The following is a 16549-nucleotide window of genomic DNA, read 5'->3' as shown; positions in this document are numbered from 1 at the left end:
CGTTTCGACTCTGCCCTGTCCTGTTGGTATTTCCTGTCCGGTATTGTTTCCGTTTATTTTGTCCTGTTTAATTTCTGTTTCCAGTTTTGTTTCCGTCTATTTTTGTCCTGTATATGATCACCAGTTTTCAATCCCGTCTATTTCGTCCTGTTTATTTTCTATATCCTGTTTCATCATCTATCCTGTCTGTCCCGTCCTGTCCTGTATCGACCCCATCTGTCCGATATCAACTTGGGCAATTGGAATGGATCTCGTCGGTCTCTGGCTTCCTGTCTTTACACGCCAGACCGCTGCCTAACGGTTTCCAGTTTTGCTTCCATCTATTTTTGTCCTGTTGATTATTTTCTCCAGTTTTAGTTCCCGTCTTGTTCATCCTGTTTATTTTCTATATCCTGATTCATTATCTATCCTGTCTGTCCCGTCCTGTCCGGTATCGACCCCATTTTGATGCCAATATTGATACCCTGTTTTGATATCAATCCTGTCTGTCCTGTTGTTTGATATCGGTTTCCAGTTTCGTTCCTGTCTAGTTTTTCCTGTTTATTTTCGATATCCTGTTTCATTATCTATCCTGTCTGTCCCGTCCTGTCCTGTATCGACCCCATCTGTCCGATATCAACTCGGGCAATTGGAATCGATCTCGTCAGTCTCTGGCTTCCTGTCTTTCCACGCCAGACCGCTGCCAAACGGTTTCCAGTTTTGTCCTGTTTATTATTTTTTTCCAGTTTTCGTTCCTGTCTAGGTTATCCTGTTTATTTTCTATATCCTGATTCATTATCTATCCTGTCTGTCCCGTCCTGTCTTGTATCGACCTCATTTTGATACCAATATTAATACCCTGTTTTGATATCAATCCTGTCTGTCCTGTTGTTTGACATCGGTTTCCAGTTACGTTCCTGTCTAGTTTGTCCTGTTTAATTTTGATATCCTGTTTTGATATCAATCCTGTCTATCCCGCCCTGTCTGGTATCGACCCCACCCGTCCGATATCAACTCGGGTAATTGGAATCGATCTCGTCAGTCTCTGGCTTCCTGTCTTTCCACGCCAGACTGCTGCCTAACATGCATGACTCCCCATTTCCCGTGAAATAAAAGGCTTGTAAGAGAACGTCACGCGTTTGGGTCCTGATCCTGTTCTGGTTCATTATATATATATATATATATATATATATATATATATATATATATATATATATATATATATATATATATATATATATATATATATATATATATAATGGCCACAACAATAACGGACTCCATTTTTGAAATTGTTTCTTTTTCAGTAGCACAGGTGCACCAGGCTCCCTCCACGTGACGGGCGCGCCGCAAAATTATAACCCCGGCGAAATTAGCCCTAAATAAATCCGGCGCTCTCTCAAAACGCCTTCCATAAAAAGTTATGATGATGACGAGCACGACGCCAGAGGGGATTCGCCCGGGGACTTTTATCGAAGTGCGCCTAATAAAGTGCCGCACATAAAAACAGACAAGCCACCGCCAGACGTCTATCATTACCTGCACGATTAAAAAAAAAAAAAACACGGCGTGCCCTTGTAGTACTCGGAGTACTCGCAGTACTCGCAGAGCGCACGTTAGTTACTGGAAGAGGGTGCGGCAGTATGCAACAAGTCAGAAAGGCACCGCCCCCTCCCCACCACCGCGCACCCTCCCTTCCCCTTGCAGCCATGATGATTAGATATGGCTCCCAACAGGCCCTGGGAGCGCTAATCAAATCGGAAATGTAAGGCTAGACGGAAACGAGCTGCCGAGTAAAACGGTGCGCCGCTGAAGAAATACCGGGAAAAACTTTGGAACCGGACTCGAGGTGGAAATTTTGGCGAAAACTGCATTAAAATTGACCCTGGATAACTCGGTTTTCTTTGGCTATGTGCTATACTTTATCATCTTGAATACTCGAAAAGAATGACTTGAACGGGATTCGGAGTAAATATTTTAGATGAAAATTGACTCGGCACATCCCCATCAAAAAATAATTTGGAGTTGGACTCGGAGTTAAAATGTTGTTGAAGACTGCATAAAAATCGACCTTGAATAACTCGTTTTTTTTGGCTATGTGCTATACTTTATCATCCTGAATACTCGATAAGAATGACTTGAACGGGATTCTGAGTTAATATTTTAAATGAAAATTGACTTGGCACATCCCCGTCAAAAAATACTTTTGGAGTTGAAATGTTGTTGAAGACTGCATAAAAACTGACCCAAAATGACTAATTTTTCTTGGTTATGTGCTATACTCTAACATCCCCACAACTTGACGCACCCCATCGAAAATAATGTCTTGAATGGGATTCGGAGTAAATATTTTAGATGAAAATTGACTCGGCACATCCCCATCAAAAAATAATTTGGAGTTGGACTCGGAGTTAAAATGTTGTTGAAGACTGCATAAAAATCGACCTTGAATAACTCGTTTTTTTTGGCTATGTGCTATACTTTATCATCCTGAATACTCGATAAGAATGACTTGAACGGGATTCGGAGTTAATATTTTAAATGAAAATTGACTCGGCACATCCCCGTCAAAAAATACTTTTGGAGTTAAAATGTTGTTGAAAACTGCATAAAAATTGACCCATAGTGACTCATTTTTCTTGTTTATGTGCTATACTCTATCATCCCGACAACTTGACGCACCCCATCAAAAATAATGATTTGAACAGGATTTCTAGAGAATATTTTAGATGAAAATTGACCCCAGAATCTAGTTTTAGCCACATGCTAAACTGGATGACCCTGAAACCTGTCAAAATAATGTAGAATAGGTTATTACAGTTTCAGTTTTTCATTGATCTTTTTGTGTAGCATTATCTTCATAAAGAAAACATAATTTTAGCCGTGTGAAATACTGTGTAATCCCAAAGACTCGGCACATCCCCATACAAAAATTCATTTGGAGTTGGACTCGGAGTTAAAATGTTGTTGAAGACTGCATAAAAATACACCCAAAATGACTAATTTTTCTTGGCTATGTGCTATACTCTGTCATCCCCACAACTTGGTGCACCCCATCGAAAATAATGATTCGAACGGGTTTTCTAGAGAATAGTTTAGATGAAAATTGATCCCAGAATCCAGAATCCAGTTTTAGCCACATGTTAAACTCTACAACCCTAAAACTTGCCAAAATAATGTGGAATAGGTCATAACAGTTTCAGTTTTTCATTGATCTTTCTGTGTAGCATTATCTTCATAAAGAAAACATAATTTTAGCCATGTGCAATACTGTGTAATCCCAAAGACCCGGCACATCCTCATCAAAAAATACTTTGGAGTTGGACTCGAAGTTAAAATGTTGTTGAAGACTGCATAAAAATTTACCCAAAATGACTAATTTTTCTTGGCTATGTGCTATACTCTGTCATCCCCACGACTTGGCGCACCCCATCCAAAATAGTGATTCGAATGGGATTTCTAGAGAATAGTTTAGATGAAAATTGACCCCAGAATTGTGTCTTAGCCACATGCTAAACTCTAATGTGGAATAGGTAATAATAGTTTCAGTTTTTCATTGAAGTTTTTATGTAGTATTATCTTCGTTAAAAAAACAACATAATTTTAGCCATGTGCAATACTGTATAATCCCAAAGACTCGGCACATCCCCATCAAAAAATAATTTGGAGTTGGACTCGGAGTTAAAATGTTGTTGAAGACTGCATAAAAACTGACCCAAAATGACTAATTTTTCTTGGTTATGTGCTATACTTGGCGCACCCCATCGAAAATAACGATTTGAACGGGGTTCCTAGAGAATATATTCGATGAAAATTGACCAAAGAATCTAGTTTTAGCCACATGGTAAACTGTAAAACCCCAAAAATGTGTCAAAATAATGTGGAATTGGTAATAACAGTTCCAGTTTTTCATTGAAATTATTACGTAGTATTATCTTCGTAAAGAAAACGTAGTTTTAGCCATGTGCAATACTGTATAATCCCAAAGACTCGGCACATCCCCATCAAAAAATACTTTGGAGTTTGACTCGGAGTTAAAATGTTGTTGAAGATTGCATACAAATTGACCAAAAATGACCATTTTTTCTTGGCTATGTGCTATACTTTATCTTCTCAAAGACTTTGGAACTGGCCTAGGAGTGGAAATTTTGGTGAAGCCTGCACAAAAACTGACCCGAAATGAAAAATGTTTTGGTTCCGTGCTAAATTTTATAATCCGGAAGATCCTGCGCACTCCATCGAAATAATTTGAACCGGATTCTGAGATTCAGAGTGACAATTTGGGTGAAAATTAGATGAGAATCTACCCCAAAATCGTATTTTTAGCCACAAACTCAGCTGTATAACCCTAAAATCTTGACGCATCCGTGTCAAAATAGTTTGGAATATGTAAAAATAGTTTCAATTTTTCATTAAAGTTTCTCTATGTTCAAGAAAAAATATTTTTAGTCATGTGCAATACTCGAAGACTCGGTAAACAGATTAGATGAAATTTTTGGTTATGTGCTATAATGTATAACCTCCGAGACTTAGCACACCCCATAAAATATTTGTTCAGGAAAATTTGGAATTCCTTGCGTTATTTTTCAAAAGAGAAAAAAAATATTTTGTCGTGGTTCTTGTGTAAGAGTGTAAGGGCTCCCTCTAGTGGCAGGTGGAGGAATGTCATAAATCATAATTTTCGTAGTTTAGTTGAACGAAAATTCCATAAATTCGAAAAGTAAAAGTACGACGAATAAACAGATATACATTTTTTTTCTTGTGACAATATAATATAGAAGCTTCTCTTGTCGAATAATTTGTTACTTGTGAGGGCTCCCTCTAGTGGCAGGCAAAATAATTACCTAATTCCAAATTGGAAATATTTTGTGGAAGAAATATTTATTTTGTGTTAAACTTTAGGATAACGACCTTTACTCTATTTAGCACCATTAATTATGTTACTTTTACACGAGAAACCAATAAAAACTATTAAAAATGTCTCGAGTTATAATACTTAATAATAATAATAATAAACTAATTCAAATTTAGGCACTTTTTGACAGTCCATTCCAATGTGTCGTTTTTTTAGGAGGATGGAGTATTTTTACGTGAAAAAAATACAACATATGGAGATTTTTTTCGTATGAAAATAATAAATAGTAGCTATCATAGTCACGTACTTTTGAGAGCTCCCTCTAATGGCAGATAAAAGAATTACTTTATTCACAGTTTCAAATATTCGTTAGGTATTTTTTGTGTTAGACTCTTCGGGAGGATCAAGTATTTTTAGGAGTAAACTAGCATTTTGAGAAGCATTTAAATATGATTATGTTTTTTTTTTGCTTTAAATATACGATGAATTTATTTCCTAAGGAAGGCTCCCTCTAGTGGCAGGTGAAAGAATTAGCTAATTGTAAGTCGGAAATAGTCGTAGTTTAGATATTTAGATATATTATATTATATTCAGTACATAAAATACATAGGTAAAATGTATTCCGGGGTGACATAGTTTAAGATAACAAAAATAAAAGTTTTAGTATTAATTTGTCAGTACGGTTTTATAAAAAATGTAATTATATTTCCAGGAGAATCGAGTTTTTTTTTTTAAAGCATTCAAAAGTACTACTGTTTCCTTTTTTCGTCAGGGGGGGTTTGGACCCCAGTACACATCGGACGCTACAAGCTAGCTTGCCGCGACTTAAACAGTTGCTCGCCTGTAGCTGGAAAATCCAATGTAAACAAAAGAGAGTAGGGGCTTTTCCTAGCGGTGGTAGCAAGATGAGCTAACGCGTAACTTTCAAGGGAGCTCATAACCCCCGCCCACGAGGGGAAAAAAATATTCTAAAAAAAAAAAAAAGCGACGGAGAGGCCGTCGGGCCCTCGAAAGACCCCGAACCGTTTTCGCGACAGAAACGGCACGGGGTGAAATCCCGGGTGGGCTGCAGCTCGCGTAGAAATCAACAGAGTGTCAGCGAACGCCTCATGCCATCAAGGCCCGACTGGAGTGTAAATAAAAACTGGATTGCTGTCAGTTAGGAAGGGGTAGGGGGACACGGGGGGGCACTAAACATCCCCCTCCCTCCTCAAATAAAACCCACTTTCACCACAAGACACGCCGGTCGAAATCTAGGGGGGACGATTAGCATTAGCGGGGCTAATTAGCATATCTAACTATTCTAAAAGGAGGGGAAATTGAATCCGGAAATAATTATCATCACCAATTAATTCATTCAAGCAATCGGGATTCCTCCATTGTAGGGAAAACAATCAATTCCAACACTTTTTTCAATCAAAGTATCCGCCATTAAAAGTAAAGCAAGGTCCCGGCAGATGCATAAATCCCTCAAAGTTTAAACACCGGATGTGTAAAATAGCCACAAAATGAATAACGTTGTCCTGTCTTGGTCCCGGAAGGCAAATCTTACATATTTTTTGTTCCCAAGTTACGATAAACTGTTTGTAAATAGTAATAACAATGTAATAAATGTGTTATAAACACTTATTATGCCCGATGGGATAGAGGACCTCGGCCCACATTAATATTCAGTAATAACAATGTAATAAATGCTCGTGACGTGTAAAAATAGCCACAAGATCAATAACGTCTGTTCCTGTTTATCTTTGATCTACTTTTTCTAGTTAGCATGTAGCAGTAAAGTGTTAGCATGCGTTAATAACAATGCAATGGATTGAGAAACGGTAATAACAATGTAATAAATGCTTTAGAAACAGTTCAAATGACAGGCGTGTAAAATTGCCACGAGATCAATAAGGTGGGTTTGTTTTTGTCTTCGATCTACTTTTTCTAGTTAGCATGTAGCAATAAAGTGTTAGCATGCGTTGATAACTATGTAATGGATTGAGAAACGGTAATAACCATGTTGTAAAAGTTTTATAAAGAGTTCAAATGACTGGCGTGTAAAATTACCACAAGATCAATAAGGTCGGTTTGTTTTTGTCTTAGATCTACTTTTTCTAGTTAGCATGTAGCAATAAAGTATTAGCATGCGTTAATAACGATGTAATAGATTGAGAAACGGTAATAACAATGTTGTAAATGCTTTACAAACATGTAAACTGCCTCAAGTGGAGAGATAGCCAAAAATATAATATAATATAATATAAGCCGGTGTGTGTCTTAAAATTATTTTTTTCTAGTTAGCATGTAGCAATAAAGTATTAGCATGCGTTAATAACTATGTAATAGATCGAGAAACGGTAATAACAATGTTGTAAATGCTTTATAAACATGTAAAATGCCTCGAGTGTAGAAATAGCCACGAATATAATATAATATAATATAATATAAGCCGGTGTGTGTGTGAAAATTGTTTTTTTCTAGTTAGCATGTAGCAATAAAATGTTAGCATGCGTTAATAACTATGTAATGGATTGAGAAACGGCAATAACCATGTTGTAAATGCTTTATAAACATGTAAACTGCCTCGAGTGGAGAAATACACCTAAATATAATATAATAAGCCCGTGTGTGTCTGAAAATTATTTTTCCTAGTTAGCATGTTGCGATAGATTGTTAGCAAACATTAATAACATTGGAATACATGAAAAACAGTAATATTAATGTAGAATACCCACGAGATTAATAATGTCGGCCTGTGTTTGTTTTATTAGTTTTATTTAAAAATAAATGTTTGCAAATGTTAATAAGAGTGTGATAATGTGTTTGCATTGGTAATAACAATGTAATAACAGATTTTTAAATTATTGTAAACATCAATGTAATAAATCATTTGTAGACATTAAAAACATTGTTATAATTGCTTTATAAACGGTAAAACGCCTGAGGTATAAAAATAGCAACACACATAAGAATGCCAACCCTTATTTGACTTAAACCGATTTTCTTTTGACTTAATTTGGTCTGCATGTTGTGATCTGTTAGTAAACGTTAATAACATGGTAATAAATGCTTTATAACTAGTTGACAACCCCAACATGTTACTCGCCATGTGATCGATGAATGCTTGTCATATTTCTATCATTTTTCAATAGTATGCAATGTAATAAAGTACTAAAATTGGGTTATATTCCAGTTTTAAAGGACAATCAATGGACTCAGTTTAGTTAAGAAAATAAAATCCCAACAGTGAGCACCGATTCGCCATTTCACAAGTCCTCCTTTCGAGATATTTTGAAGGAGGTGCCAAACATAAGGAGAAAAGCATGCTCTCGTGACATTTTTTTGCAATTTCCTAAATCAATAATACCAACTCCGAGCCCACTATTCGGCAACCCCAATAACTCGGGATTAACACAAACATTCAAACCGAGTTTCACTATTTGGCAATCCAGCCACAGGACGTTTATCTTGAAATATGATAATAATAATAGAGATTATTCCGAATAAATCTGTCGGGATCAATTCGGGGTGGGCGGAAAGCACACGCTGAGATGATTTTTCCGCATGTTGCGACTCAGTGTGTGCGCGTTAATATTGCGCAATTCGGCAAATTAGCGCTACGAATTAAACTACAAGGTAAACAACGATCGTCATAAATCATTCAAAATAAAAGTTGAAAGCTCAGGTGCACTGCAGTATACTAACAATTAAAAGAAAGGGGAAAAGGAGAGGGGGGGGCACACTGCAGTGTAAAAAAAAGAGGTAGCAATCAATAGGAAACAATTAAACACATTAACATGAGCAGCAGTGGGAGGAGAAGGGGGTCTTTTAGGAAGGGTCTTTGAGGGAGGGGCATCACACGCGATGTGAACTTGACATTGATGCTTAAAGCGCACACGCATTAGCACGAGCATTGCATCTCGCGTGGAAAGCCCCCTTTTCTCGCTTTCTTTTTTTTTTAATAGTGGCCTTAAGCTAAAGCTTAGCGGCTAACGCGTAATTGCCTCTCCACGGCGCGTGCGCGAGACACGCAAGTACGCGCATGGACGCACGCATGGGCGCGCACAATCAAAAGACTTTAAAAACAATAAGCCAGGGTGGGGGGGCTATTGTTGCACGCTTTAGCTTTTTGACCCCCGCCGGCACATCCCGGCTGAAGAAACGAGCGCGCAGGGGGAAAAAGTCGTTGCGTTCAAGACCCGCAAAATCGCGTTGGAGGGATTAAAAATCGGGGGTTGTTTTGCACAAATAATCCACAAATAAAGTGCACAGCGATACATTCGGTTCCTTTTGTTTAAAATACGAAATAAATAGATCAATAAACGGCGTTGCGTTCACTTACATGATCCGCCAGATTAGTCGAGGATCCGGACAATTCTTCGTGGTCCGATTTGGAACTTCCGTCCCGTTCATCGATAACTAAATCGATCGGCATCTTTCCTTTCAAACAGCTGATGTACCGGTGGCAGAAATTGTCACAGAGCTCGTGCACCTTTCAAAATAAAATATAGATTAACACAATTGTTTATTCGGGGGGTGATTAACCGCAAACTGTTGCCGCATGTTTACGCACAGGGATCAACAAGTGGACACGGCGAATTATAGATACAAATCATAATCTAGAATACAAATAAAGTGCAATGTGAAGGGAAGGGGGAGGGGGGTTTATTAAGTGGTGGCGAACTGAAAGCGGATCCGGATCAATAACGCGCACCAAAGAGGTTTAATTGAGCGACAATTGTTACCGGAGCCGCTTTGCATTAAATATGACTCTCCCCAAAAACTAAATCCATATTTACCTTTTCTAATTCCAAGAGATGAAAGCGTAATACTTGTATGGCTTGTATCATCTGGAATATAAAGAAACAAAATATAATAGCGTGTTTTTAAAGAGTGTATTTGTGTCAACTTACCAAATTATCCAACTCTGGATTTGATGAAAATAAAGGTTTTTCCGCCCGCACCTAAAACAAACAAACAATAATCATCTGTACAATAAAAAATAATAAATTTGTAAATAATAAACTTTACGCATTGCAAAAAATGAAAACACTTCAACGCAGGTTTTTGTGCGTCAATGAAAAAAATACACTTTTTTACGCACGCATTAGCGCCTTGTTGCAGAATAAAATAGAAAACACTTCAGCGCATACTTGTGTGCACCGATGCGAAAAATAAAACATATTTAGGCATGCGCGTCATTAAGAAAACTAAAACACTTTTAAGCATGCATTTGTGGATCATTGCAAAAAAAAAGGAAACACTTTATAGGCATGGATCAGCGCCTCGTCGCAAAATAATAAACACCTTTACGCATGCTTTTGTGCGTCTGAGCGAAAAATCAAACATTTTTACGCAAGCATTTCCACGTCGTGGCGAGAAAAAAAACACTCTGACGCATGTTTTGTCGCGTCAATGCGAAAAAGAAAACACTTTTTACGCATGCGTTCGCGCTTCATCGTGAAATAAGCCCTTTTGACGCATGCAGTTACACGTCCGAGTGAAAAATAAAACATCTTTACGCATGCATTTCAGCGTCAAAAGCGAATTCCGGACCTGCTTGGCGAAGACGGCGATGTCCTCGTTGAAGGAGTCCGAGGAGCAGACGTCCCCCCCGGCCACTCCGGGTTCCCTCGGCGTGCACGTCGCCAGTTCGCACTTCTCGAAAACCAGCGCCAGTAGCGGGAAGAGGGGGTGTCTGTGCGTACGGGGTACCCAAAAGAGAAAATCGGGCGTTAGGAAACGAGCGGCGTTTACGTTATGACACACTCATATATTAATAGATTTTTAACAAGTTCTTTTAGGGGACTTTTTAACATTTTTTACCGCTAAAGATATCCTGTTTTGAGGGGTACTGTTCCCGAAAAACAAAAATAATATCCCCTGTTAAGAAGGGGCTCACGCAACTTTTATATAAAAGTACATTTCAAATATTTACACGAGTGACTTTGAAACAATGCTGATGCAACCCAAAAAAAACATGCCATGTGTTATAGAGAGAGCACATTCGCAAAAGTATTTATATTTATATATACCGTACATATTTTTTAAAAGTAGTCAATGGAGATGGGAAAAATCCCGCACGGCATATAAAATATGTTTTTTGGAGGGGTGACGCAGATAAAAACACGAAAAAACAACACGACATGCATTAAGGGGTTAAGTACTTAAAAATATTTGTATTTAAATATATATTTTAACACTCATATACGGCACTAAATGTCACGTTTTTGGTGACATTGTGCCAAATTTTGACACTGAATATACTTTTATGTACAATATATATTAAAAGCACTTCTGTACGGCAAAAAATATCACGTTTTTTGGGAGAATATACCAAAAATAAAAACATGACATGCGTTAAATGGCGAGCACATGTGAGGGAGTTTTTAAATATATTTAAATATATTTATACATTCTTTTTAACTTAAACAGCAAAACATGTCACGTTTTTGGGGGGGAGGGTTGAAAATTATATCTGTATACATATATATTCAGTATATTGTTTTTAATTCCCGTGTGAGAAAATAGGGCACCGAGTAGAGAAGAGCGCATCCAAATATTGACCCCCCAAAACGTGTGTTTATATATAAAACTATTTATATACATTCAAAAAACACTCCTACGCGATTTTCTTTCTTTTAACTCCGTACTCCGAGAAAGAATGTCAGGTTTTGGGGGCCGATAATCTTCTTTTAGGGGCATTTTTAACCTCTCATTGATCCGCTTGGAGGAGACTGACGGTTTTTGGAGTGCACCGTGACAAGCGTGAGAAAAGCGACACAAAAGTGAGACACACACTCACACTCTCGCGAGACCCTAAGAATTAAAAAAAGAAGGGAGTGTGTTGCTTTTTTTGGGGGGGTGTAAATTCTTTTAATTTCTTGACGTGTGTCATTTCGCTATGTCGATTGAAGGAGGGTTGGTGTTAAGTTTTGGGGGGGTTGATTGTTTTAGTTTTAGAAATTTGGGGTCAATGGTTTGTGTTGAGTGTGTTAATGCATTTTTTTTACTTATTTATTTACTCATGTGTGCAAATGCAAGCTTTTATATATAATTCTATATACACACACACGTTTGGATGTGCTCCCCTTTAACGCAGTTGTCTCAGCCCGTACATAAACTAACTTTTTGGAGTGTGTAAATCATTTTAATTTCTTTGCATTTCCCACTTAGATATATTTAAAAATAGAGTTTTACTTTTTGGGTGGTTTCATGAATTTAGTTTATTGAGAAACGTGGGTTGAATAGTGTGTGTTTGTCACTTTGCGTGGAGAAAGTGGATACATGTGTTTTTTTTTTGTAAATACATGTGATTATTTACTTATGAGTGCAAATGTAACCTTTTACATATAGTTGTATATATATAAATATATATATACACATATTTTGAGGTGCACGAGTGGATGTGCTCGCTTCTAAATGCACATATTGAATAACCTGACATCTTTCCGATTGGGGAATTAAATCAAAAATCACGTAGGAGTATTTCTAATGTGTAGATGCAACCTTTAATTTATAGTTTATATATATAATATATAATATAATTTGGATGTCCTCGCTTTGTGATGCAGTCGATTAACCCACAAAACAGGATATATTTCCTATGCAGAAATTTAAAAGAGGGATTTTTTAAAGTGTTTTAATTACGATTGTGCGTAAATGCAACCTTTACCCACGGGGAAAGAATTGGAATGAAATGAGGGGATTTTTTAGCAGGTTGGTAAATAATAAGCAGGCCTTTTTCTGCATACTCTATATATTTTTACTATCCGTCGGTATTCCCCGTGCCCTCACCCGTAAATCTGGTCCTTATCCCGTTTGAGGACGTCGTTGACGGCCGATCCCATGCCGGTGGACATGACGTTTGGGTGGGGTGCGTGGGCACCGTAATGCTGGCTTGCGTGGAGCGGGGGCCCGTGGTTGAGGTGGTGGACCTGGGGGAGCGGCCGGGGCCCGTGGGGGTCCCCATACATGGAAGCCGAGACCCCATCCATGCCCCCGTAGTGGGCCAGCTCATCGTACTGCAGGGGGGGAGAAGTTAGCGGGGTCCCCCAGACTTTTCTCCCGTGCGCTTTTTCCCCCCCCCCCCCGTGTTTTTTTTTATTTTGGTGGTGCGTTTACGGCGTCGTTAAACAGCACCGGAGACTACTTACCCTTTGCGCCATCAGGCTCCGATAAACTCCTTAAATCGCCGTGCGTATTTTTCCCCTCCTGTTTTAAAATCCTTGATGAAAGAATAAAATAAAACAATCCTGGTTGTGGTTCTCCCACCGCTGTGGAACTTTTTGGGGGGGGTGTTGCGTTTCGGGCGAATCGTCCTATTCGCCGCGGCGGTTGCGTCGCAGTCGTCGCATCGGGAAAGCGAGAGCAAAAAAAATGTTTTTGTTGTTGTTTTTTCAAAATAAAAGTGTCAAAAAAATAAAGACTCGTCAACTGTCGCGTCTATCATGGCTTTTTGCCACTCCGGCTGTCAATCAAAGCCAGAGGTTGTCAAGGTAATGAATGAATGACGCTCCGCGATGATGTTCAAGTTTTTCTCTCTCTCTCTCTCTCCTTTTCACGTGCACGTTCTCCCTCTCTCTCTCTTTTTCTCCCTCTCTTCTTGGTGTTTTTCTGCGCGTTATAGTCCGGTGTCCTCCCGCCCCCCTCTCGGTAAAGTCCAGCGTTGTGTCTCCTTTAAATGTCTGCAGGACTTTTTCTTTTTTTGCTGCACGAGGGAGGAAGGCACTCAAGAAGAATCGGGGGGGGAAAAAACTCACAGGAAAAATGGCAAAAGGGAGTCCTGCTCGGTTCCGTTTGGGTTTTGCGTTAACGCAGGCGATGTCGGTTGTGCTCCGCGGCCGGCTCGCGTCCTCCGAACTCGCCGAGTGAGCGCACCGAGTGGTGGGCGAGCGCAATGACGGATCCCGGAAGTGGCGTGCTGGCCCCAGCCGAAGTGGGGGGGTGGAAAAGGAGGAGTGAGGGACTGGGGGAGGGAGCGAGGAGGGAGGGAAGAGTTGGCAAAGAGAAGCGAGCGGCTCCCCCACGCGAGAGAGAGGACACTCTTCTTTTGCAATCTGTGTTCGAGGAGTAATAGTAGATGCAGAAAACGCCTCCTCCTTTCGCCCTCCTACTTCTTTTTTTTTCTCTTTAAAAGACAAACCCCTTCGCGAGACGACCATCCCTACCAAACTTTCTCTACCCACCCACCCATAATTACTTTTTGGTGACAATAGCAACACTACACCACACACTTCTCGAAAATACTGTATGCAAGGTTCCAATAGCTGAAGGCGATTTTTTTTTTTAAAGTCGGCAAAAAACACATTTGAAACAAAGAAAAAAAGACACATTAATTAAAGGCATTTAAACAAATGTATATAACATAATACGTAACATATTGTGCAGAATTCAGGGGAAATAATGACAAAAGTCCACTACAGCCCCTTTTTACACCCCAAAAACGTGGAATTAGAACCATACACAGTGTAGGATATAGAAAATCCTACTCATATTTTATTCCTGCAGTCCAAATTATGAAAATGTTTCACTGCACAACTGCTATTTATGGTCAACAAAAACAGAAAACAGAAAACATCCATAAATGATTCATTCGGAAAGAGGGAAATTATCATTTAAGGGGCTGTAGTGAATTCATCATCCCAAAGGTGAGAACCACCAGGAAAAGTATGTGTGTGTCTGTGTGTGGAGTCAAACTTTGGAACAATGTCCAACTATTCACGTGTTCAAATTTAAATACAAAAAAACATGACTGGCGGAATACAGAGATGAAAAAAATGGGGTATGAGTGATACGAGAGATTGGGAATAGTGTGTCTAGAACTATGGTTAACTTTGTTGTTATTGTTGCTATAAATCATAATTGTTATTATGAATATTATTACTATTGTTGTTATTATCATGGGTGTATTTAATAGGGAAGATGAAGGGGTAGGGAGTATAAGCATCTGCTTTTTACTACCCCCTTTCGAACATATAATGTAAGGTTATTTTGTTGTTGAGTTATTGTTTTTGTTCTGTTTTTATTTGAATGTTCGAATAAAGTTTTCATTCATTCAATGTTTGTGTTTTTTAGATCATGATTTTGGTCCAATTGAAAATTCGAACAGTTTTAAACATGGAAAACAACAAATAAAAACAAAGTTTCAGTACATCGTTGATCCTCAAGTAGAGAACTATTAATTCCAAACAACTCTTTTGCTACATTCTTGAAGAGTTTTTAGCATGAGGCGTGAAACACATGACGTTTGTACTAAATATTTGTAGTTCAAACAAATATAAATATGAATATTTTATTCCAATTAAGGCCTTTTTCTTTTTTAGAATTTTTAGGAAAATGAATTCAAAGCCAAATACTATTAGCAGTTTTATACTTAGAAAAAGACCAGATCTATATAAAAAATGATTTTTTAAATGACTATTTATGAAATCAGTCAATAAAATAAATATCAATGTTGTTTTATTTTATGACATTTTTATGAACAGTTTATTTTTACATGCATGTACTTTTTGAAAAAGTGTTTGTTGTGTATTTTATTTAGCATATTGACTTTTGAGTTAAACGCCCCCTAAAGACAAATAAACATATCTACACTGATACCGACTAATAGAAAAACAAATACTTGACTCTTTGAGGAAAAACACTGATTGTTTTCACCTCCTTGTCAGAGTTACAGCTTTAAAGCACTAACTCAAGAGTTAACTAGCTTTACAAGGCATTCACTCAAAGGTTAAAATATATATTTCCTGAGGCCCAACCAACATAATCAAACTGACTATAGTGCTAAGAGGGTTCTTGTGGAATAGAGCAGACTCTTGAGTTAAAGCTTTAAATCTTTACCGTAAGAGTTAAAACCGCTTTTATGGCTGCATCAAACATTCAAATAGCCATAGTTAACTGATGATTGAATCCTAAGAGTTGAATCTCAATTTAAGAGTCATTTTAACTCAAGAGGTAAAACTAATTTTTGTCCATTTGGACCTACCCACCCACAATTGTACTTTGCGAGTGTCTTTGGCTGTATTTGTGCAAAGGCACCCCCTAATAACGCCCTATGGTGGCCAAATTGGGTACTGCACGTCCAGACTACCAACCACTCCAAGCAGCGAAATCCAATCATTTATTGGACCAGCAACGCTCGGCTATTTTGCTTGTCAAACTAAATCTAAACTATATCGAGGAATTGCCTTCTTGTTGTTGTAAGAAATAAAGTTTAAAAGCTCTGACTCTTCAAAAGTAATAATAGTTAAATCTTTAACTTCTTCGCTTTAACACTTTAAATCAGAAATTGAGATCATTGAGATTGACGCTTTAAAAACAATACCTACCACTTTTTTAGAGCAATGCTGACACTCAACTCTTGAGTTTTCAGTGATATTGATCTTACCTGGCTAATTTTAGTTGAAAAGAGACACAGAAATTCTACCAAAACAGACGTCTTTATTTGGTCAAAAATAGACAATCTTTGGGGGCTACATTTGGACCACAAACTTAACATAACCACAACTAGTATCGGAGTCATTTGGTCCATGTTGGACTTACCAAATACTGGTTGAAAAGATGTCCAAAAATGTCAGGCAGACGTTCAAAAGACATAAAAAAGACACGGAAATTCTACCAAAAAAGACGTCTTTATTTGGTCAAAAATAGACAATCTTTGGGGGCTAAATTTGGACCACAAACTTAACAGAACCACAACTAGTATTGGAGTAATTTCGTCCATGT

The 16549-nt window shown here is 38.1% G+C and overlaps 1 protein-coding gene across 5 annotated transcripts in view; it reads right to left on the bottom strand.

The window, feature by feature from the left end:
* Nucleotides 1-13856, bottom strand: part of meis2a (Meis homeobox 2a) — a 165272-nt gene extending 151416 nt beyond the window's left edge. For all 5 annotated transcript variants that reach the window (XM_088355160.1, XM_088355162.1, XM_088355161.1 and 2 more), the window contains exons 1-6: nucleotides 12979-13856; nucleotides 12620-12846; nucleotides 10379-10520; nucleotides 9736-9786; nucleotides 9622-9672; nucleotides 9165-9314 (exon numbers count right to left, since the gene is read on the bottom strand). In XM_088355160.1, the coding sequence (XP_088211286.1) occupies nucleotides 9165-9314; nucleotides 9622-9672; nucleotides 9736-9786; nucleotides 10379-10520; nucleotides 12620-12846; nucleotides 12979-12990 (633 nt within the window). In that variant the 5' untranslated portion in view covers nucleotides 12991-13856. The remainder of the gene's footprint in view (nucleotides 1-9164; nucleotides 9315-9621; nucleotides 9673-9735; nucleotides 9787-10378; nucleotides 10521-12619; nucleotides 12847-12978) is intronic.
* Between the last annotated feature and the right edge of the window lie 2693 nt (nucleotides 13857-16549).

Source organism: Urocampus carinirostris, chromosome 15 (genome assembly GCF_059441175.1).
Source record: "Urocampus carinirostris isolate Australia breed hairy pipefish chromosome 15, RoL_Ucar_1.0, whole genome shotgun sequence".
Lineage (NCBI taxonomy): Eukaryota > Metazoa > Chordata > Actinopteri > Syngnathiformes > Syngnathidae > Urocampus > Urocampus carinirostris.
The sequence above is the reverse complement of the archived record's forward strand: the minus strand, read 5'-3'. Positions and strand labels throughout refer to the sequence as shown.